Source organism: Coregonus lavaretus (assembly GCF_964263955.1).
Source record: "Coregonus lavaretus genome assembly, contig: HAP1_SCAFFOLD_805, whole genome shotgun sequence".
NCBI classification, from domain to species: Eukaryota; Metazoa; Chordata; class Actinopteri; order Salmoniformes; family Salmonidae; genus Coregonus; species Coregonus lavaretus.
Genome location: NW_028160633.1, coordinates 64,658 through 89,160, shown reverse-complemented (window position 1 = coordinate 89,160; position 24,503 = coordinate 64,658). Strand labels below are relative to the sequence as shown.

At 46.7% G+C, this 24,503-nt stretch overlaps 1 protein-coding gene across 1 annotated transcript; it reads left to right on the top strand.

Annotated features, from left to right (window-relative positions):
- Positions 1-1,371: 1,371 nt before the first annotated feature.
- LOC311121608 (solute carrier organic anion transporter family member 4A1-like) lies at positions 1,372-17,213 on the top strand (the record flags this gene model as incomplete). Its single annotated transcript, XM_084196072.1, has 11 exons — positions 1,372-2,200; positions 3,746-3,836; positions 5,892-6,013; positions 6,140-6,251; positions 7,120-7,274; positions 9,764-10,034; positions 13,159-13,321; positions 13,555-13,733; positions 14,485-14,549; positions 14,650-14,798; positions 17,034-17,213. 11 exons carry the CDS (start codon positions 1,372-1,374, stop codon positions 17,211-17,213), a joined length of 2,316 nt encoding a protein of 771 aa, XP_084052198.1.
- Between the last annotated feature and the right edge of the window lie 7,290 nt (positions 17,214-24,503).

Here is a 24,503-nt window from a genome sequence, read left to right as displayed (position 1 = left end):
GGTGAGATGGGGTGAGGTGTGGTGAGATGGGGTGGGGTGTGGTGGGGTGCGGTGAGGTGCGGTGAGGTGAGGTGTGGTGGAGTGAGGTGTGGTGAGGTGAGGTGAAGTAGGGTGAGGTGAGGTGGGGTGAGGTGAGGTGGAGTGAGGTGAGGTGTGGTGAGGTGGGGTGAGGTGAGGTGTGGTGTGGTGAGATGAGGTGAGGTGGGGTGCGGTGGGGTGAGGTAAGGTGTGGTGAGGTGTGATGAGGTGAGGTGGGGTGTGGTGGGGTGCGGTGAGGTGGGGAGAGGTGGGGTGAGGTGTGGTGGGGTGTGGTGGGGTGAGGTGCGGTGCGGTGGGGTGAGGTGAGGTAGGGTTTGGTGGGGTGAGGGGGGGTGAGATGGGATGGGGTGAGGTGGGGTAAGGTGGGGTGGGGTGGGGTGGGGTGGGGTGAGAGATCTAGGGGTTAGCTGATCACCAGATGAATGACCTTTGGTTCACCTGTTAGCCTGTTAGCCTGTTAGCCTGTGCTCTCTTTCTTCTGTTCCACATAACCATGTGCAGTCACTGGGTTCATTTGCATACATTATTACCCTCATATGGTACCATTACTTTATCAGAGATATTATTCAAAGTATTTCAACTGTCATTCATGGAGGATAATGTTCTTGAGAGCCAGTAGAGTATATAGGGAACATCCACTGAATAGATAGAGTATGTGTCACGACTTCCCCCGAAGCTGCCTCCCCTCCTTGTTCGGGAAGGCTTCGGCGTTCGTCGTCACTGGCCTTCTAGCCACTGCCCTCCATATCTCATCATTCCATTTGTCTTGTCTTGTCACTTACACACAGCTGGTTCATATTCCCCTCAAGTGTTCCCTCTGTCCCCTTGTCCTTGTGGGTGATTGTTTTATGTGAGATGAGTGTAGCATCGGTGGAGCTACCTGTACTTTGTACTCGACCAGACCAGAGACACACACACTCTATCTGTCAGCAGGCACTAGACAGGAAGGAATTGGCTTTGATTAAATTCACCTGTTTTATTCTAATCATTATTTTTTGAATCCCCACATTTTCATATTTTTAAAAGAACACATTGTGATAATGTCTGACGGTCCTCTCCTCTCTCCTTCTTTAGGATGACGTTTCCCAGAGGCCCCAGTAAGGCAAGTCCTGTCCGTTCCCCTGTGTAGTGGTCCCCTCTGGCAGAGGACTGCTTTCGACCTGCAGACACTTTCACTGCTCAATGGCATACACAGACACTGGGTGAGATAGGAGTACAGACAGTAGCCAAAAGGAGAAAAATATCCCTTTCTTACAGCACGCTCCTTCTCCCCCACAGTCCTCCCGTCTCCCAGGCCCTTCTATCCCTCTCAGAGAGCCCCTCCCTGTGGCCATGCCCATCCTGCTCAATGCCGACGTCTCCTTCAGCTCCAAGCAGGAGCTCCTGGACCTCCAGGACGGACCTATGGGCCCCTGCCTAGAGACACCCAGCCCACTGGACTCTCTGGAGGATAGCCCAGTGGGTTCAGGCCCTGGCAGCCCCGCTGGAAACGGCCCCGCTAGCCGCATCATCCTCACCGGGGCTGCTACGCCACTGCCTGGACAGCTTTACATGGGCGAGGTACCTGCGGAGACCCCGCTGGGCCTCACATTCATCCCCACTGACTCAGAAGGGCTGTGTGGCTGGGGGGCCCTGACGCCCCGAGTCATCCAGACTTTCAACACCCCTCGCTGGGTACTGTTCTTCCTGTGTGTGGCCTCCTTCCTCCAGGGCATGATTATCAACGGCTTCATCAACACCGTGGTGACCTCAATAGAGAGACGCTTTGACCTGCGCAGCTACCAGACGGGGCTCATCGCCAGCTCCTACGACATCGCTGCCTGTGTGTGCCTGGCCTTTGTCAGTTACTTTGGTGGGACGGGGCACAAGCCTCGCTGGCTGGGCAGTGGGGTGCTGGTTATGGCGCTGGGATCTCTGGTTTTCGCCCTGCCCCACTTCACCACTCCCCCGTACCAGGTAAGCATGCCCGAGCGGACAGGGGTGTGCACGGGGAACCGTACCAGCCCGTGCCATGAGAGGGAGGGCGGGGGCCTGTCCAGCTACCGCTTTGTCTTCATGCTGGGCCAGTTCCTGCATGGGGTGGGAGCCACGCCCCTCTACACTCTGGGGGTCACCTACCTGGACGAGAACGTCAAGTCCAGCTACGCTCCAGTGTACATCGGTGAGTCACTAAGCACAACACTCTTTGACCGTTGTTCTGATCTTTTTCTGATATGTTTTGTATTTCCTACACTGTTCATATTTATTCATGTGGTGCATATCTTTGTCATCCACTAGAGAAAAGTTTCCATTGTTTTTAATAATGTTACAATGTTTCCTTTAAACGTAAGTGTACCGTGTCAAAAGACCTGTGTTCTGCAGATCATGGCTTACTTGATTTGCAGATGGTGTAGACCATCGTCCAAATACTCTTCTTCTTCCTGTGCTGGCTTTGTTTTTGGCGGCTGACTGATACCCTGTGTGAATTATAACCAGGTGGTTTCTTCTGCATTAGGCGTGTGTGGGTGGTCCGAGACCACAGAGTGGCGCAGCAGCAGTAACCAGAATGCTGTGAGACTCGTCAGACGAGGGGGGAATGACAGGAAACAGGATGTGGGGATGTGAGCATAGTCTGATTCACTGGTGTGATGGTCATTAGGCTTACCCATGAGATGTCACTTGGCCGAGAATGACTCACGAAAGACGCGTTAGATGTGAAATCATACGTGTAGTGAGGATTGTATCTAATGGCTCAGAATGGCAGGATTGAACTCTAAAACAATGACAGACTGTTACACCCCTGTTGATTGAGCTTGGATGTTGATTACAATTGTTCAACTTGGATGTGGGTAACATTATGTCATTTTGTCTCCAACTGAATTTCAGCAGACAAGCCACAGAAACCCCCGCTACATCTGTTCCCTATTGACCTGCCATCAAGGAGGATCAATGTCACATCCAGAATCAGGCCTACAATTTTGACCCTCTCAGGCTCCCTTATACCTCCCATCTTTCCATTCAGCAGTTTCACCACAAACATCAATAATATGCCCTTGAATTGTGCCTCTCACCTGCTATTCTCATTTCTATGGAAACAGAGGCAATAGAAGACAATCGCCACTTCACTGACTCCAGTGAGAACTCAGTGAACGGACTCAGTCTGTCTCTGTGTTATCAATCAAAATAAACAACACAGATGAAAACCAAACCATCAAAAATGAGGTCTTTTAACCCAGTTGAGGAAGGAACAATGAGGTCTTTTAACCCAGTTGAGGAAGGAACAATGAGGTCTTTTAACCAAGTTGAGGAAGGAACAATGAGGTCTTTTACATTTTTTTTGTCATTTAGCAGATGCTCTTATCCAGAGCGACTTAGTGAGTGCATATATATATATATATATTTTTCATACTGGCCCCCTATGGGAAACGAACCCACAACCCTGGCGTTGCAAACGCCATGCTCTACCAACTGAGCTACATCCCTGCCAGCCATTCCCTCCCCTACCCTGGGCCAATTGTGCGCCGCCCCATGGGTCTCCCGGTCGCGGCCGGCTACGACAGAGCCTGGATTCGAACCAGGACCTCTAGTGGCACAGCTAGACCACTGCGCCACTCGGGAAAGCACCGTTTAGACAGGAACAATGAGGTCTTTTAACCCGTTTGAGGGGAAGTAAGTAGTCCCTAACTGACGCAGCTCTCCTCTGGTCTCTGTCTGTCTGTCTCCTCAGGGATCTTCTATACAGCAGCCATCGTGGGTCCAGCAGCAGGGTACCTCCTAGGAGGATACTTCCTCAACATCTACACAGAGGTCCACATGACGTGAGTACCTCCGTCTGTCCATAGAGGTCCACATGACGTGAGTACCTCCGTCTGTCCATAGAGGTCCACATGACGTGAGTACCTCCGTCTGTCCATAGAGGTCCACATGACGTGAGTACCTCCGTCTGTCCATAGAGGTCCACATGACGTGAGTACCTCCGTCTGTCCATAGAGGTCCACATGACGTGAGTACCTCCGTCTGTCCATAGAGGTCCACATGAAGTGAGTACCTCCGTCTGTCCATAGAGGTCCACATGACGTGAGTACCTCCGTCTGTCCATAGAGGTCCACATGACGTGAGTACCTCCGTCTGTCCATAGAGGTCCACATGACGTGAGTACCTCCGTCTGTCCATAGAGGTCCACATGACGTGAGTACCTCCGTCTGTCCATAGAGGTCCACATGACGTGAGTACCTCCGTCTGTCCATAGAGGTCCACATGACGTGAGTACCTCCGTCTGTCCATAGAGGTCCACATGACGTGAGTACCTCCGTCTGTCCATAGAGGTCCACATGACGTGAGTACCTCCGTCTGTCCATAGAGGTCCACATGACGTGAGTACCTCCGTCTGTCCATAGAGGTCCACATGACGTGAGTACCTCCGTCTGTCCATAGAGGTCCACATGACGTGAGTACCTCCGTCTGTCCATAGAGGTCCACATGACGTGAGTACCTCCGTCTGTCCATAGAGGTCCACATGACGTGAGTACCTCCGTCTGTCCATAGAGGTCCACATGACGTGAGTACCTCCGTCTGTCCATAGAGGTCCACATGACGTGAGTACCTCCGTCTGTCCATAGAGGTCCACATGACGTGAGTACCTCCGTCTGTCCATAGAGGTCCACATGACGTGAGTACCTCCGTCTGTCCATAGAGGTCCACATGACGTGAGTACCTCCGTCTGTCCATAGAGGTCCACATGACGTGAGTACCTCCGTCTGTCCATAGAGGTCCACATGACGTGAGTACCTCCGTCTGTCCATAGAGGTCCACATGACGTGAGTACCTCCGTCTGTCCATAGAGGTCCACATGACGTGAGTACCTCCGTCTGTCCATAGAGGTCCACATGACGTGAGTACCTCCGTCTGTCCATAGAGGTCCACATGACGTGAGTACCTCCGTCTGTCCATAGAGGTCCACATGACGTGAGTACCTCCGTCTGTCCATAGAGGTCCACATGACGTGAGTACCTCCGTCTGTCCATAGAGGTCCACATGACGTGAGTACCTCCGTCTGTCCATAGAGGTCCACATGACGTGAGTACCTCCGTCTGTCCATAGAGGTCCACATGACGTGAGTACCTCCGTCTGTCCATAGAGGTCCACACGACGTGAGTACCTCCGTCTGTCCATAGAGGTCCACACGACGTGAGTACCTCCGTCTGTCCATAGAGGTCCACACGACGTGAGTACCTCCGTCTGTCCATAGAGGTCCACACGACGTGAGTACCTCCGTCTGTCCATAGAGGTCCACACGACGTGAGTACCTCCGTCTGTCCATAGAGGTCCACACGACGTGAGTACCTCCGTCTGTCCATAGAGGTCCACACGACGTGAGTACCTCCGTCTGTCCATAGAGGTCCACATGACGGGAGTACCTCCGTCTGTCCATAGAGGTCCACATGACGTGAGTACCTCCGTCTGTCCATAGAGGTCCACATGACGTGAGTACCTCCGTCTGTCCATAGAGGTCCACATGACGTGAGTACCTCCGTCTGTCCATAGAGGTCCACATGACGGGAGTACCTCCATCTATCTGTCTGTCTCCACCTACCATACACCTGGACTCAGCTCAGAGGAACAGCTCCTTAATCTGTCAGTACTTACCGTATCTGAATCAGCTGGACCCGGAGACTGTATAAAAATGGTTTCACCTTAAAAGGAGAAATGCCTTCCTACAGATATACAATAGTACCCTCTAGTGGCCATTCTACAGATATTGAATAGTACCCTCTAGTGGTCATTTGCAGTGTAACATTTACTTAATTATTGGCAATCTCACACTCTTTGTCCTCTTCTTCATGTCTTCTTCTGTGCATCCTCCCTGTGTGTAGGACAGAGCTGACTCCAGAGAACCCTCTGTGGGTAGGGGCCTGGTGGATTGGCTTCCTGGCAGGAGGAGCCGCAGCACTGGTCATCGCCCTGCCCATCCTGGGCTACCCACGCCAACTACCAGGTTACTGACCAACTTACTGTCACTTCACCAGCACCACAAAACAGAACACTTCCCAATCAGATCAGCAACTAACGCAGTCTTTGACATCAACATATATATATCTGGATTTCGCCCTTCTCTCTCCAGGCTCTCAGAAGTATGTGGCCATGCGTGTGTCTGAGGCCCATCAGCTGAAAGATGGCAGTCAGGCCAGTGCATCAGACCCTCAGTTTGGGAAGTCAGTGAAAGACATGCCTAGGTACAGTAGGTGACTCTACGATACAAGAGGAACCATGCCTTCCACTCTACTTCTCTACCAATTAACTCTCACACCATGAGACTGAGATCAGCTATTCACATTTTAAAGGCAATGTTTCCGCATTCACAGTAAATGCGACATATGTCGGCTCAATGTCAATCGCGCTATAGCACGGATCTTCCGCGGTCCGGATTGAATCTAGGCCTTAAATAAGATAGTGTTGTTATCCTTCCATGCATAGTCGCTGTGTTTATTATGGCTCCATTTAGACTGGTTCTCCATGGCAATGGGGGATTACTGAGAGGAAACAGGACACAGATTACATAGTGTTATATAACATGGTAGTAAAGTATCTCAGAGTAGGAGGGCTGATCTAGGATCTCTGTCCAAATAAACTTACACTCTTAGAAAAAAGGTTAAAAAAGGGTTCTGCTGCTGTCCTCATAGGAGAACGCTTTTTAGTTCCAGGTAGAACCCTTTTTGGTTCCAAGTATAACTCTGTTGGGTTCCATGTAGAGCCCTCTGTAGAAAGGGTTCTACATGGAACCCAAAAGGGTTCTACCTGGAACCAAAAGTGGTTCTTCAAAGGGTTCTCCTATGGGGACAGCCGAATAACCCTTTTTGGTTCTAGATACCACCAAGAGTGTGTTCATATACAGTATATCTAAAAGGCTAAATGGGCCCAGGTCTTAGTGTTAGAGATTATGGATGAGCCTTACTTTAATTAAGAACAGAAGATCTTACTAAAGAAATAACCCCGTTCACTCTCTCTCTCTCTCTCTCTCTCTCTCTCTCTCTCTCTCTCTCTCTCTCTCTCTCTCTCTCTCTCTCTCTGTCACTCTCTCTCTCCATCTCTCTCTCTCTCCAGGTCAGTGTTGCTTCTGCTGAAAAACCCTCCCTTCCTCTTCCTGTGTCTGGCGGGGGCCACAGAGGCCACCCTCATCGCTGGCATGTCCACCTTCGGCCCCAAGTTCCTAGAGTCTCAGTTCAGCCTGAGTGCATCTGAGGCAGCCATCTGGTTTGGTGAGAGAGCATCAGAACACGAACACAACCAGGCTCTAATAGCCTACAGTTTCCTTGGCATCTTTGTATTCATTATTGTGATACGCTCATGTTTAACTGGTACGGCATACCATCACTATTTATTTTGCTGGTACTCCGTACCGCTGGTACTCCGTACCGGACCTTACCGGCTTACTTTCACCCCTGCATGCACCGGCAAAATAAATAGTTGCTGTATGCCGTACCTGTTGAACTTGAGCCTATCACAATAATTCACACAAAGATGCCAAGGAAACTGTAGGCTATTTACACTACTATTTATCATTAGCGCATGTCAGTCGCAAAAAACTTGTGGAATACGCTCCATAAATCTGGTGTGGTTCAACGATAAAAGTTACATTTTGTGAAGGCAGAGATGAGTGGCCAAGACGCGCACAACAGCTGTGTGGCCAAGACGCGCACAACAGCTGTGGGCGCATCAATTCAGGTTACAAGTGTAGGCCTAATCATTAGACTTTTTGGTGTTTTGTAACAGATGTCTCTTTCCATTCATCAAATGGTGGATGCACAGTGCACTGTACGAATGCAGAAATGACTTTAGAGGAGATGTACATGCGCAGGTATCCCGTCTTACAGGAGCCTATTGAAGTGATTGTTTGACAATCAGATGAAAACATCATGACTGGTTGTGTTTATGCCACATTAAAAGGTAATATATTTTAAAAGTAAAATGACAAATCTTTACTGTTAGGCCCACAGGGATCCTGCTAAATTAACAGGGATGTAATTCTATTCATAAAGAAAAAAACAATTGGTCACCTACCAGGAATATATTACATCTAGTTTCACCCCTGAGTGCATGTGACATATAAGAAACCCTACCTCTCATGGGGTGTTTTCACGTATGACGTTCTCTGATTCGGTTTCCCGAAGCATTTGTGAGAATTCTACAGAATTATTTGTACTTTCGCAAGACCTGAAAATATCCACTTCAAGATGTGAGATGCACATTCTACATGACGTTAGCGAGCTAGCTTGTTTACAATGGGGGGGAAAGTTCCATGCGACTCACGCTGCCACGTCACAATACCTGGTACTCTGGATCTTGGACCCGTATTCGTTTCAGCCAGGGTTTGTTTGCGTTTCAGCCATCCTGTATAGCGTGGATCAGGGTACTTAATGCTTCAGGATCTGGATCATACAGGGGATATGTGAAAGCACCCTTAGTCACAGTACTACTATTTAGCTAGTTATTCCTCCATCCTCATCCATCCTCATCCCTCACATACACATGGTACTAACCTTCCCTCTCCTCCCACTAGGCTACATGGTACTAACCTTCCCTCTCCTCCCACCAGGCTACATGGTATTAACCTTCCCTCTCCCCCCACCAGGCTACATGGTACTAACCTTCCCTCTCCTCCCACCAGGCTACATGGTACTAACCTTCCCTCTCCTCCCACTAGGCTACATGGTACTAACCTTCCCTCTCCTCCCACCAGGCTACATGGTATTAACCTTCCCTCTCCCCCCACCAGGCTACATGGTACTAACCCTCCCTCTCCCCCCACCAGGCTACATGGTATTAACCCTCCCTCTCCTCCCACCAGGCTACATGGTACTAACCTTCCCTCTCCCCCCACCAGGCTACATGGTATTAACCTTCCCTCTCCCCCCACCAGGCTACATGGTACTAACCTTACCTCTCCTCCCACCAGGCTACATGGTACTAACCTTCCCTCTCCTCCCACCAGGCTACATGGTATTAACCTTCCCTCTCCCCCCACCAGGCTACATGGTACTAACCTTCCCTCTCCTCCCACCAGGCTACATGGTACTAACCTTCCCTCTCCTCCCACCAGGCTACATGGTATTAACCTTCCCTCTCCTCCCACCAGGCTACATGGTATTAACCTTCCCTCTCCTCCCACCAGGCTACATGGTACTAACCTTCCCTCTCCTCCCACCAGGCTACATGGTATTAACCTTCCCTCTCCTCCCACCAGGCTACATGGTATTAACCTTCCCTCTCCTCCCACCAGGCTACATGGTACTAACCTTCCCTCTCCTCCCACCAGGCTACATGGTATTAACCTTCCCTCTCCCCCCACCAGGCTACATGGTACTAACCTTCCCTCTCCTCCCACCAGGCTACATGGTACTAACCTTCCCTCTCCTCCCACCAGGCTACATGGTATTAACCTTCCCTCTCCTCCCACCAGGCTACATGGTATTAACCGTCCCTCTCCTCCCACCAGGCTACATGGTACTAACCTTCCCTCTCCTCCCACCAGGCTACATGGTATTAACCCTCCCTCTCCTCCCACCAGGCTACATGGTACTAACCTTCCCTCTCCTCCCACCAGGCTACATGGTATTAACCTTCCCTCTCCCCCCACCAGGCTACATGGTACTAACCTTCCCTCTCCCCCCACCAGGCTACATGGTACTAACCTTCCCTCTCCCCCCACCAGGCTACATGGTACTAACCTTCCCTCTCCTCCCACCAGGCTACATGGTGGTGCCTGCGGGCGGAGGGGGCACTTTCCTGGGCGGCTACATCGTGAAGAAGCTGAACCTACGTTGCCGTGGCATCATTAGGTTCTGCATGGTGTGTGCGCTCATCAGTCTACTGGCCATATTCATCTTCCTCATCCACTGTCCCAACATCCCCATGGCCGGGGTGACTTCCCCCTACCGCAGCAACCTGCCACCGGGCCATCAGTACAACAAGGAGTACAATGAACAGTACTATGAGCAAGCCAACAACCTCCGCAACAGGTAAGCCCAGACCAGGCCCGGTGGAGAGACCATCTGTGTCCATTAGAAGGGATATTTGACATTATTTCGTCATACCTATTATTTTGAGTACAAAGGAGTGGAATGTTAGCTGAACAGACTGGTAGGGCTGTGACGGTCATGGAATTTTGCATGGCGGTAATTGGCAAGCCAAATGGCCACGGTCTCCATAATAACCGTTCGAATAGCAAAAAAATAATTGAAATAAAATAATTATAATTATATACAGTACCAGTCAAAAGTTTGGACACACCTACTCATTCAAGGGTTTTTCTTTATTTTTACTATTTTCTACATAGTAGAATAATCAAAACAATGAAATAACACATATGAAATCATGTAGTAACCAAACAAGTGTTAAACAAATCAAAATATATTTTATATTTGAGATTCTTCACATAGCCTCCCTTTACCTTGATGACAGCTTTGCACACTCTTGGCATTCTCTCAACCAGCTTCACCTTCAATGCTTTTCCAACAGTCTTGAAGGAGTTCCGTCATATGTTGACCACTTGTTGGCTGCTTTTCCTTCACTCTGCGGTCCGACTCATCCCAAACCATCTCAATTGGGTTGAGGTCAGGGGATTGTGGAGGCCAGGTCATCATGTTGCAGCACTCCATCACTCTCCTTCTTGATAAAATAGCCCTTACACAACCTGGAGGTGTGTTGGGTCATTGTCCTGTTGAAAAACAAGTGATAGTCCCACTAAGCCCAAACCAGATGGGATGACGTTTCGCTGCAGAATGCTGTGGTAGGCATGCTGGTTAAGTGTGCCTTGAATTCTAAATAAATCACAGACAGTGTCACCAGCAAAGCACCCCCACACCATAACACCTCCTCCTCCATGCTTTACGGTGGGAACTACAAATGCGGAGATAATCCGTTCACCCACACTGCGTCTCACAAAGACACGGCGGTTGGAACCAAAAATCTCAAATTTGGACTCCAGACCAAAGGACACATTTCCACTGGTCTAATGTCCATTGCTACTGTTTCTTGGCCGAAGCAGGTCTCTTCTTCTTATTGGTGTCCTTTAGTAGTAGTTTATTTGCAGCAATTTGACCATAAAGGCCTGATTCAAACAGTCCCCTCTGAACAGTTGATGTTGAGATTTGTGTGTGACTTGAACTCTGTGAAGCATTTATTTGGGCTGCTATTTCTAAGGCTGGTAACTCTAATGAACTTATCCTCTGCAGCAGAGGTAACTCTGGGTCTTCCATTCCTGTGGTGGTCCTCATGAGAGACAGTTTCATCATAGCACTTGATGGTATTTGCGACTGCACTTGAAGAAACGTTCAAAGTTCTTGAAATGTTCTGTATTGACTGACCTTCATGTCTTAAAGTAATGATGGACTGTCGTTTCTCTTTGCTTATTTGAGCTGTTCTTGCCATAATATGGACTTGGTCTTTTACCAAATAGGGCTATCTTCTGTACACCCCCCCCCCCCCCCCCCCCTTGTCACAATACAACTGATTGGCTCAGATACATTAAGAAGGATAGACATTCCACACATTAACATTTAAGGAATGCACACCTGTTAATTGAATGCATTCCAGGTGACTACCTCATGAAGCTGGTTGAGAGAATGCCAAGAGTGTGCAAAGCTGTCATCAAGGCAAAGGGTGGCTACTCTGAATAATCTAAAATAAAAAGTTTGTTGTTGTTTAACACTTTTTTGGTTACTACCTGATTCTATATGCGTTATTTCATCGTTTTGATGTCTTCACTATTATTCTACAATGTAGAAAATAGTAAAAGTAAAGAAAAACCCTTGAGTGAGTTGGTGTGTCCAAACTTTTAACTGGTACTATATCTATATATATAGTTATTATTGTACGCACATTTTCTCCTTTCCTCCACTCCTGACCGCATCTGCTGCCATAGAAATGGAATGAATAGAACGGGCGTCCCCATTCAAGTCAATGATGTGGCTAGATGGGAGTACAGCTACAACCAGAATTTACTTTTCGTAGCAGGTTAGGAGAGCATTTTAGCTAACCCTAACCCTTTTCCTAACCTTAACCTAACTAAGTCTTCTAACCTGCCATCTTAATTATCCTAACCTGCTACGTAAAAGTAACTTCCGGTCATAGCTGTACTCCCTGTAGTCAGAATCTCAATGTGTGTCCGTATCTCCCCCTGAGTGTACCCATAGGAGCACAGCTAGAAGTAAAAGCCAGGTTGAAGATGGAAAGGTTTAAGACAACGTAATAATTCCATACGGAAGCGTTTAGAAAATAAATAGATTCATGGGACCAGCACCGTTGCTGGATTGTACAGGATTAGCAGTGAAAACGTGACCAGCGGTCAGGAAATCCACGAATAAAGTGTCTGTAAATAATTGTTTAAACGTCTAAATGAATAGAATGACAGTAAAGCAGTTATGCTATGTTTTCACTGAGTAGTTAGCTGAAATTCACTATGATTGTGTTTCTTTTTCACTCTGATGGTTAACTTTCTGTGCTGCTACCATTCACTCCCAGTCATTCCAAATGCGGAAGCTGGTCCCTTGTTGAATAGTGGCGCAAGGAGTCATGGGATAACCTGTATATTTTGAACCTAGAGTGTACCCACCAATATGTGCTGTGATTTCAACTCCGCTGACATTACAAAAAACACATTACATTGCATGAGCCACATCAGTTAACATCATTTTAATTAACATTCTACATTACCATGGAAAATATTGCATCACAATACCAGGCAGCCATTGTGAGTGTACCTATGAGTTTCCCAGTCAAATTGCCAGGGTTAGAGGTTCCAAGCCCATTCTATTCATTGTTTGCTAGAACACCTTGCTTGTTTCAGCAAGGGGAAACAAAGTTATCACGTTGCTAAGAGTACATGTTATCGCCGATAAAAAAATAAAAAAATAAAATGTTTATGACGGTTATTTTATTTTCCTGCCGGTCTTCATCCAACACCGTCGGTTACACGGTTGTACGTAATTGTGGCAACCCTACAGACTGGTGCACAGGGGGACCGACTAGAACTATGACACAGTATAATACTACTGCATACAGAGAGAGATATTGATCATGGATGTCATACATAAACAACCTTTCAACTCTATTTCTCTCTCTCTCTCTTTCTTTCTCTCTAAGCTCTTGGTTGGGGGACAACCTGACGGTGGGCTGTAATGCAGACTGTCACTGTTTACGAGAGCTCTATAACCCAGTGTGTGGAGCTGACGGTGTGATGTATTACTCCCCCTGCCACGCAGGCTGCAGGACCATCAACCACACAGAGGTCTCCACAGGCAGACAGGTAGCCAACCAACCCTTCAGCAAACATCTCACTCTGATTGCAGCTGTAATTGTTAAAAAATCGATAGGCAGGACAGAATCTGTGTAACAGGTCTACTGTCTGTGTTAGATGTGTGTTAAATGAAGATACATTAAATAAATGAGTTAAATGAGATACAATAGTTAATGAAGATGAACGATTGGAAGTCAGTATACATGTTGACTCTGTCCCTTCTCTATGGTGTCCCTGGTCAGGTGTACTCTGGCTGCAGCTGTGTGGTGGAGGGGAACGTCACGTTGGGGCAGGAGGGTCTGGCTCTGGATGGGAAGTGCACCAGCTCCTGTAGTCACATGCCAGCCTTCCTCACCTTCCTCTTCATCGTCATCTCCTTCACCTTCCTGTGTAGTATCCCTGCCCTCACTGCTACCCTCAGGTGGGTACAGACCCTAACCCTCACTGCCACCCTCAGGTGGGTACAGACCCTAACCCTCACTGCTACCCTCAGGTGGGTACAGACCCTAACCCTCACTGCTACCCTCAGGTGGGTACAGACCCTAACCCTCACTGCTACCCTCAGGTGGGTACAGACCCTAACCCTCACTGCTACCCTCAGGTGGGTACAGACCCTAACCCTCACTGCTACCCTCAGGTGGGTACAGACCCTAACCCTCACTGCTACACTCAGCTGGGTACAGACCCTAACCCTCACTGCTACCCTCAGGTGGGTACAGACCCTAACCCTCACTGCTACCCTCAGCTGGGTACAGACCCTAACCCTCACTGCTACCCTCAGGTGGGTACAGACCCTAACCGTCACTGCTACCCTCAGGTGGGTACAGACCCTAACCCTCACTGCTACCCTCAGCTGGGTACAGACCCTAACCCTCACTGCTACCCTCAGGTGGGTACATACCCTAACTCCTACCCTCACTGCTACCCTCAGGTGGGTACAGACCCTAACCCTCACTGCTACCCTCAGCTGGGTACATACCCTAACTCCTACCCTCACTGCTACCCTCAGGTGGGTACAGACCCTAACCCTCACTGCTACCCTCAGGTGGGTACAGACCAGACAGTCAAAAGAGAGCGAGAGAACTGTGGTATATTCTGTTATAACCATGTCTGAACGAGTAACCTCAGTGTGTGAACTGTGAATCGGAACTGCTCTCTGTCGCCCCCTACAGGTGTGTTCCAGACAGCCAGAGGTCCTTTGGACTGGGGATCCAGTGGATCGTGGTGCGAAGTCTAGGTATTTCATGCTGTTGCTGAATTTGATTTGATAAATGTGGCCTTGTAGCCTGAGAGTCCCAACAACAAGCATTATATAATGTGATATGTTCTTCCTGAAGGTGGCATCCCAGGCCCGATAGCGTTTGGCTCTGTGATCGACATCTCATGCCTGCTGTGGCAGGACCAGTGTGGAGAGCAGGGTTCCTGCTACCTCTACCAGAACTCTGCCATGAGCCGTTATACACTCATGGCTGGCATCATCTACAAGGTAACTCAAGGCCTACATACTGTCTGGACTGTTGTAGAATTCTGTTATAGGACTTTCTTTATACTCGTGACCATATCAAATGTTTGTTTAACTGAGAGAGAATTATATTCTCTCTCCTGTAACCATAGTGCATGTCTCATTCTCTATAACCTCCTGTAACCATAGTGTATGTCTCATTCTCTAGACCCTCCTGTAACCATAGTGCATGTCTCATTCTCTAGACCCTCCTGTAACCATAGTGCATGTCTCATTCTCTATAACCTCCTGTAACCATAGTGCATGTCTCATTATCTAGACCCTCCTGTAACCATAGTGCATGTCTCATTCTCTAGACCCTCCTGTAACCATAGTGCATGTCTCATTCTCTAGACCCTCCTGTAACCATAGTGTATGTCTCATTCTCTAGACCCTCCTGTAACCATAGTGCATGTCTCATTCTCTAGACCCTCCTGTAACCATAGTGCATGTCTCATTCTCTATACCCTCCTGTAACCATAGTGCATGTCTCATTCTCTAGACCCTCCTGTAACCATAGTGTATGTCTCATTCTCTATAACCTCCTGTAACCATAGTGCATGTCTCATTCTCTATAACCTCCTGTAACCATAGTGCATGTCTCATTCTCTAGACCCTCCTGTAACCATAGTGCATGTCTCATTCTCTAGACCCTCCTGTAACCATAGTGCATGTCTCATTCTCTAGACCCTCCTGTAACCATAGTGCATGTCTCATTCTCTAGACCCTCCTGTAACCATAGTGCATGTCTCATTCTCTATAACCTCCTGTAACCATAGTGTATGTCTCATTCTCTAGACCCTCCTGTAACCATAGTGCATGTCTCATTCTCTAGACCCTCCTGTAACCATAGTGCATGTCTCATTCTCTAGACCCTCCTGTAACCATAGTGCATGTCTCATTCTCTAGACCCTCCTGTAACCATAGTGCATGTCTCATTCTCTAGACCCTCCTGTAACCATAGTGCATGTCTCATTCTCTATAACCTCCTGTAACCATAGTGCATGTCTCATTCTCTATAACCTCCTGTAACCATAGTGCATGTCTCATTCTCTAGACCCTCCTGTAACCATAGTGCATGTCTCATTCTCTAGACCCTCCTGTAACCATAGTGTATGTCTCATTCTCTAGACCCTCCTGTAATCATAGTGCATGTCTCATTCTCTATAACCTCCTGTAACCATAGTGCATGTCTCATTCTCTAGACCCTCCTGTAACCATAGTGCATGTCTCATTCTCTAGACCCTCCTGTAACCATAGTGCATGTCTCATTCTCTAGACCCTCCTGTAACCATAGTGCATGTCTCATTCTCTAGACCCTCCTGTAACCATAGTGCATGTCTCATTCTCTATAACCTCCTGTAACCATAGTGCATGTCTCATTCTCTAGACCCTCCTGTAACCATAGTGCATGTCTCATTCTCTAGACCCTCCTGTAACCATAGTGTATGTCTCATTCTCTAGACCCTCCTGTAACCATAGTGCATGTCTCATTCTCTAGACCCTCCTGTAACCATAGTGCATGTCTCATTCTCTAGACCCTCCTGTAACCATAGTGCATGTCTCATTCTCTAGACCCTCCTGTAACCATAGTGCATGTCTCATTCTCTATAACCTCCTGTAACCATAGTGCATGTCTCATTCTCTAGACCCTCCTGTAACCATAGTGTATGTCTCATTCTCTATAACCTCCTGTAACCATAGTGCATGTCTCATTCTCTATAACCTCCTGTAACCATAGTGCATGTCTCATTCTCTAGACCCTCCTGTAACCATAGTGCATGTCTCATTCTCTAGACCCTCCTGTAACCATAGTGCATGTCTCATTCTCTATACCCTCCTGTAACCATAGTGCATGTCTCATTCTCTATAACCTCCTGTAACCATAGTGCATGTCTCATTCTCTATAACCTCCTGTAACCATAGTGCATGTCTCATTCTCTATAACCTCCTGTAACCATAGTGCATGTCTCATTCTCTATAACCTCCTGTAACCATAGTGCATGTCTCATTCTCTAGACCCTCCTGTAACCATAGTGCATGTCTCATTCTCTAGACCCTCCTGTAACCATAGTGCATGTCTCATTCTCTAGACCCTCCTGTAACCATAGTGCATGTCTCATTCTCTAGACCCTCCTGTAACCATAGTGCATGTCTCATTCTCTATAACCTCCTGTAACCATAGTGCATGTCTCATTCTCTATAACCTCCTTCTGTCAGGTTCTTGGCACGCTGTTCTTCCTGCTGGCCAGCGTTCTGTACAAGCCCCCTCCAGAGTCGCCACAGAGCAGCTGTGAGAGCACCGACCATGGGGCAGGAGACACCGGGGGAGATACGGGAGAGCTCTCCGTCAAGGACCTTCCACCAAAAAGCATCGCCAATGTACACACCAGGTTATGATGACTTCAGACCCAACCCACATCTCACTGCGCGTTTGTGTCGTGCCACTGCTTCCTCAACCACTGCCAGCCTGTGCCGGTCTCATAGCCACTCCCAACACACAGACACCCCAGGGCAGGGCATGTCTAATCCACCTACTGACCCCAACTTCACCCCATGGGCATGCCCTCCATCATGTCCCTGCCAGCCCACTGAACTTGGGGTTTGTGTGATGTGATGAAAGACTTAGACCAGGGTCACAGATAGGGTCAGAGGTTATTCTGAGGAGTAGGAAAGACTTAGACCAGGGTCACAGATAGGGTCAGAGGTTATTCTGAGGAGTAGGAAAGACTTAGACCAGGGTCACATATAGGGTCAGAGGTTATTCTGAGAAGTAGGAAAGACTTAGACCAGGGTCACAAATAGAGTCATAGGTTATTCTGAGGAGTAGGAAAGACTTAGACCAGGGTCACAGATAGGGTCAGAGGTTATTCTGAGGAGTAGGAAAGACTTAGACCAGGGTCACAGATAGGGTCAGAGGTTATTCTGAGGAGTAGGAAAGACTTAGACCAGGGTCACAGATAGGGTCAGAGGTTATTCTGAGGAGTAGGAAAGACTTAGACCAGGGTCACATATAGGGTCAGAGGTTATTCTGAGAAGTAGGAAAGACTTAGACCAGGGTCACAAATAGAGTCATAGGTTATTCTGAGGAGTAGGAAAGACTTAGACCAGGGTCACAGATAGGGTCAGAGGTTATTCTGAGGAGTAGGAAAGACTTAGACCAGGGTCACAGATAGGGTCAGAGGTTATTCTGAGGAGTAGGAAAGACTTAGACCAGGGTCACAGATAGGGTCATAGGTTATTCTGAGGAGTAGGAAAGACTTAGACCAGGGTCACAGATAGGGTCAGAGGTTATTCTGAGGAGTAGGAAAGACTTAGACCAGGGTCACAAATAGGGTCAGAGGTTATTCTGAGGAGTAGGAAAGAAGTGTCTCCTGATGACTTTTGGGATTTAAACCACTGAAAATACACACTTTATGGGCTCTAGTAAATCTGGATCACTGAAGCGTTACAGATTGCACGATGGAAATGTAAAGATAATTTCCGATTGAGACGACATATTGCAGCGTTTACCGTGAATGCAGTCTCCGCTAAAGAGGGAACATTGCCTTTAAATGTCAATCACGCTGTAACGCTGAACTTCCACGATACGGATTGAATAGAAGCCTTAAATTAGGTTTAAAATGTAAAGTAAAGTAGAATGAAAAGGGATTGTAGGTTTTGTTTTGTTTCCCGGTCATGTCTAAATTATGTGACATGGGGCAGTATCTATAGTATGGGACATGGGGCAGTATCTATAGTATAGGACATGGGGCAGTATCTATAGTATAGAACATGGGGCAGTATCTATAGTATAGAACATGGGGCAGTATCTATAGTATAGGACATGGGGCAGTATCTATAGTATAGGACATGGGGCAGTATCTATAGTATGGGACATGGGGCAGTATCTATAGTATAGGACATGGGCCATTATCTATAGTCAATCAATCAATCAATCAATCAAATGTATTTATAAAGCCCATTTTACATCAGCAGATGTCACAAAGTGCTATACAGAAACCCAGTCTAAAACCCCAAACAGCAAGCAATGCAGATGTAGAAGCACGGTGGCTAGGAAAAACTCCCTAGAAAGGCAGGAACCTAGGAAGAAACCTAGAGAGGAACCAGGCTCTGAGGGGTGGCCAGTCCCCTTCTGGCTGTGCCGGGTGGAGATTATAACAGTACATGGGCATTTAAGTATCTATAGTATAGGACGTGGGGCAGGATCTATAGTATAGGACATGGGGCAGTATCTATAGTATAGGACATGGGGCAGTATCTATAGTATAGGACATGGGGCAGTATCTATAGTATAGGACATGGGGCAGTATCTATAGTATAGGACATGGGGCAGTATCTATAGTATAGAACATGGGGCAGTATCTATAGTATAGGACATGGGGCAGTATCTATAGTATAGGACATGGGGCAGTATCTATAGTATAGGACATGGGGCAGTATCTATAGTATAGGACATGGGGCAGTATCTATAGTATGGGACATGGGGCAGGATCTATAGTGTAGGACATGGGGCAGTATCTATAGTATAGGACATGGGGCAGTATCTATAGTATAGAACATGGGGCAGTATCTATAGTATAGGACATGGGGCAGTATCTATAGTATAGGACATGGGGCAGTATCTATAGTATAGGACATGGGGCAGTATCTATAGTATAGGACATGGGGCAGTATCTATAGTATAGGACATGGGGCAGTATCTATAGTATAGGACATGGGGCAGTATCTATAGTATAGAACATGGGGCAGTATCTATAGTATGGGACATGGGGCAGTATCTATAGTATAGGACATGGGGCAGTATCTATAGTATAGGACATGGGGCAGTATCTATAGTGTAGGACATGGGGCAGTATCTATAGTGTAGGACATGGGGCAGTATCTATAGTATAGGACATGGGGCAGTATCTATAGTATAGAACATGGGGCAGTATCTATAGTATGGGACATGGGGCAGTATCTATAGTATAGGACATGGGGCGGTATCTATAGTATAGGACATGGGGCAGTATCTATAGTATAGGACATGGGGCAGTATCTATAGTATAGGACATGGGGCAGTATCTATAGTATGGGGCAGTATCTATAGGATAGGAGATGGGGCAGTATCTATAGTATGGGACATGGGGCAGTATCTATAGTATAGGACATGGGGCAGTATCTATAGTATGGGACATGGGGCAGTATCTATAGTGTAGGACATGGGGCAGTATCTATAGTATAGGACATGGGGCAGTATCTATAGGATAGGACATGGGGCAGTATCTATAGTATAGGACATGGGGCAGTATCTATAGTATAGGACATGGGGCAGTATCTATAGTATAGGACATGGGGCAGTATCTATAGTATGGGACATGGGGCAGTATCTATAGTATGGGACATGGGGCAGTATCTATAGTATGGGACATGGGGCAGTATCTATAGTATAGGACATGGGGCAGTATCTATAGTATAGGACATGGGGCAGTATCTATAGTATAGGACATGGGGCAGTTTCTATAGTATAGAACATGGGGCAGTATCTATAGTATGGGACATGGGGCAGTATCTATAGTATAGGACATGGGGCAGTATCTATAGTATAGGACATGGGGCAGTATCTATAGTATGGGACATGGGGCAGTATCTATAGTGTAGGACATGGGGCAGTATCTATAGTATAGGACATGGGGCAGTATCTATAGTATAGGACATGGGGCAGTATCTATAGTATAGGACATGGGGCATTATCTATAGTCAATCAATCAATCAATCAATCAATCAAATGTATTTATAAAGCCCATTTTACATCAGCAGATGTCACAAAGTGCTATACAGAAACCCAGTCTAAAACCCCAAACAGTAACCAATGCAGATGTAGAAGCACGGTGGCTAGGAAAAACTCCCTAGAAAGGCAGGAACCTAGGAAGAAACCTAGAGAAGAACCAGGCTCTGAGGGGTGGCCAGTCCCCTTCTGGCTGTGCCGGGTGGAGATTATAACAGTACATGGGCATTTAAGTATCTATAGTATAGGACGTGGGGCAGGATCTATAGTATAGGACATGGGGCAGTATCTGTAGTATAGGACATGGGGCAGTATCTATAGTATAGGACATGGGGCAGTATCTATAGTATAGGACATGGGGCAGTATCTATAGTATAGGACATGGGGCAGTATCTATAGTATAGGACATGGGGCAGTATCTATAGTATGGGACATGGGGCAGTATCTATAGTATGGGACATGGGGCAGTATCTATAGTATGGGACATGGGGCAGGATCTATAGTGTAGGACATGGGGCAGTATCTATAGTGTAGGACATGGGGCAGTATCTATAGTATAGGACATGGGGCAGTATCTATAGTATAGAACATGGGGCAGTATCTATAGTATGGGACATGGGGCAGTATCTATAGTATAGGACATGGGGCGGTATCTATAGTATAGGACATGGGGCAGTATCTATAGTATAGGACATGGGGCAGTATCTATAGTATAGGACATGGGGCAGTATCTATAGTATGGGGCAGTATCTATAGGATAGGAGATGGGGCAGTATCTATAGTATGGGACATGGGGCAGGATCTATAGTATAGGACATGGGGCAGTATCTATAGTATGGGACATGGGGCAGTATCTATAGTGTAGGACATGGGGCAGTATCTATAGTATAGGACATGGGGCAGTATCTATAGGATAGGACATGGGGCAGTATCTATAGTATAGGACATGGGGCAGTATCTATAGTATAGGACATGGGGCAGTTTCTATAGTATAGAACATGGGGCAGTATCTATAGTATGGGACATGGGGCAGTATCTATAGTATAGGACATGGGGCAGTATCTATAGTATGGGACATGGGGCAGTATCTATAGTATGGGACATGGGGCAGTATCTATAGTGTAGGACATGGGGCAGTATCTATAGTGTAGGACATGGGGCAGTATCTATAGTATAGGACATGGGGCAGTATCTATAGTATAGGACATGGGGCAGTATCTATAGTGTAGGACATGGGGCAGTATCTATAGTGTAGGACATGGGGCAGTATCTATAGTATAGGACATGGGGCAGTATCTATAGTATAGAACATGGGGCAGTATCTATAGTATGGGACATGGGGCAGTATCTATAGTATAGGACATGGGGCAGTATCTATAGTATGGGACATGGGGCAGTATCTATAGTATAGGACATGGGGCAGTATCTATAGTATAGGACATGGGGCAGTATCTATAGTATAGGACATGGGGCAGTATCTATAGTATAGGACATGGGGCAGTATCTATAGTATAGGACATGGGGCAGTATCTATAGTATGGGACATGGGGCAGTATCTATAGTATAGGACATGGGGCAGTATCTATAGTATAGGACATGGGGCAGTATCTATAGTATAGGACATGGGGCAGTATCTATAGTATGGGGCAGTATCTATAGTATAGGACATGGGGCAGTATCTATAGTATGGGACATGGGGCAGTATCCATAGTATAGGACATGGGGCGGTATCTATAGTATAGGACATGGGGCAGTATCTATAGTATAGGACATGGGGCAGTATCTATAGTATAGGACATGGGGCAGTATCTATAGTATGGGGCAGTATCTATAGTATAGGACATGGGGCAGTATCTATAGTATGGGACATGGGGCAGTATCTATAGTATAGGACATGGGGCAGTATCTATAGTGTATTTCATGCCATCTGTATGAAGCGTTCCTTATATTGAGGGATGAAAGAGGTATTTAACACCCGTAAAACAACCCTGTTGTCTAGCCCTAACACACTTACAGCAGATCTTTATTTGGTCCACACTGAAGCCACTATTCAAATACACAGAAAAAAAACATATTTTTCATGTCATAATATAAACTAATAACCACAAGTATTTAAAGGTACTTACTGTTATTATACCTATACCTAGTGAGAACAATAACACTCATATATTTTAACTAATGGAAGAGCACACACCTGTTTATAACAGCTGCTATAGCACATGACAGTGAATGGCCTGTAGCAGGGTGCCATTTAACAGAAGACCGAGCCCAAGAGAGGCTGTGAGTATCATCCTGTCCACGTGTCCTTCAACTAGACAGATCCATGGTGTGATATCATCCTGTCCACGTGTCCTTCAACTAGACAGATCCATGGGGCGATATCATCCTGTCCACGTGTCCTTCAACTAGACAGATCCATGGGGCGATATCATCCTGTCCACGTGTCCTTCAACTAGACAGATCCATGGGGCGATATCATCCTGTCCACGTGTCCTTCAACTAGACAGATCCATGGGGCGATATCATCCTGTCCACGTGTCCTTCAACTAGACAGATCCATGGGGCGATATCATCCTGTCCACGTGTCCTTCAACTAGACAGATCCATGGGGCGATATCATCCTGTCCACGTGTCCTTCAACTAGACAGATCCATGGGGCGATATCATCCTGTCCACGTGTCCTTCAACTAGACAGATCCATGGGGCGATGTCATCCTGTCCACGTGTCCTTCAACTAGACAGATCCATGGGGCGATATCATCCTGTCCACGTGTCCTTCAACTAGACAGATCCATGGGGCGATATCATCCTGTCCACGTGTCCTTCAACTAGACACAGATCCATGGTGTGATATCAAGACACATGACTGCACTTTAAGACCTAATCAGCACTGATGAACTTAAACAATGGAGTTATATAAGAGCTATTCTGGCAGCGTATGCTGGTTGTAGTGAACTGCTGGGGACAAATGCACAACATAGATCAGTTGCAGTATAAACACAAGACAACAGGCTTCTTACATTTACATTTACGTCATTTAGCAGACGCTCTTATTTACATTTTAGTCATTTAGCAGACGCTCTTATTTACATTTACGTCGTTTAGCAGACGCTCTTATCCAGAGCCACTTACAGTTAGTGAGTGCATACATTTTTTCATACTGGCCCCCAAGTGTGTCAAAGGTACCATTGCCCCAATCCATTTTCTGTTATGTGATCTTATTTTTTTCCAGATAATTTATGATAGAAATTAACAGCACTGTTTGTTCATATATTCATTTAATTTGATTGTTTTCACATGATTTGATATTGTCCCAGACATCTTTGTATATGAAGTAGAGGATGTAGCTGATGATTCAGAAGGAGTTTTCCCAGGCCAAACAATCCCCCTAAAACTACCCTGTTCTAGAACGTTTTACAATATCGTTTTTGTCTTTATTTTTTATGTAACAGTGATATGACACTTTAGAACTCGTTGGCAATTTACATTCCTCATGTTTTTATTGTTTTTAATCTATTCCATTTTCTATGCCTCCAAACCTGCTCTCCTCCGTTCTCCGACCTGATCCCTCCATTGGCTTGACCGCCATGTGAAAGTGTGTGTAACAGTAAACCTTCCTAGTCTTACTGTTATGTCTCCTCACTGCCTAGCACTTCTGTAAATGTAGTCTCATGGGTTTTGTTTTGCTACTTTTGTAAATGAAATGGAAACGTATATGACTTTTATTGAAATGTTTCTTAAGATGTTTTTTTAAAGCAACAGGTGAAAAACGCTATTATTTGTTTTGTTTTTGAATTTTTTATTACCATTTCAAATCATTGCATGTCTGCCCACTTCAAATTCTCTTGCATGTACCACATATACACACATAACCCAGCAAATTATATATGTCTTCTCTCACTCCCTGTATCTCTCTCTTC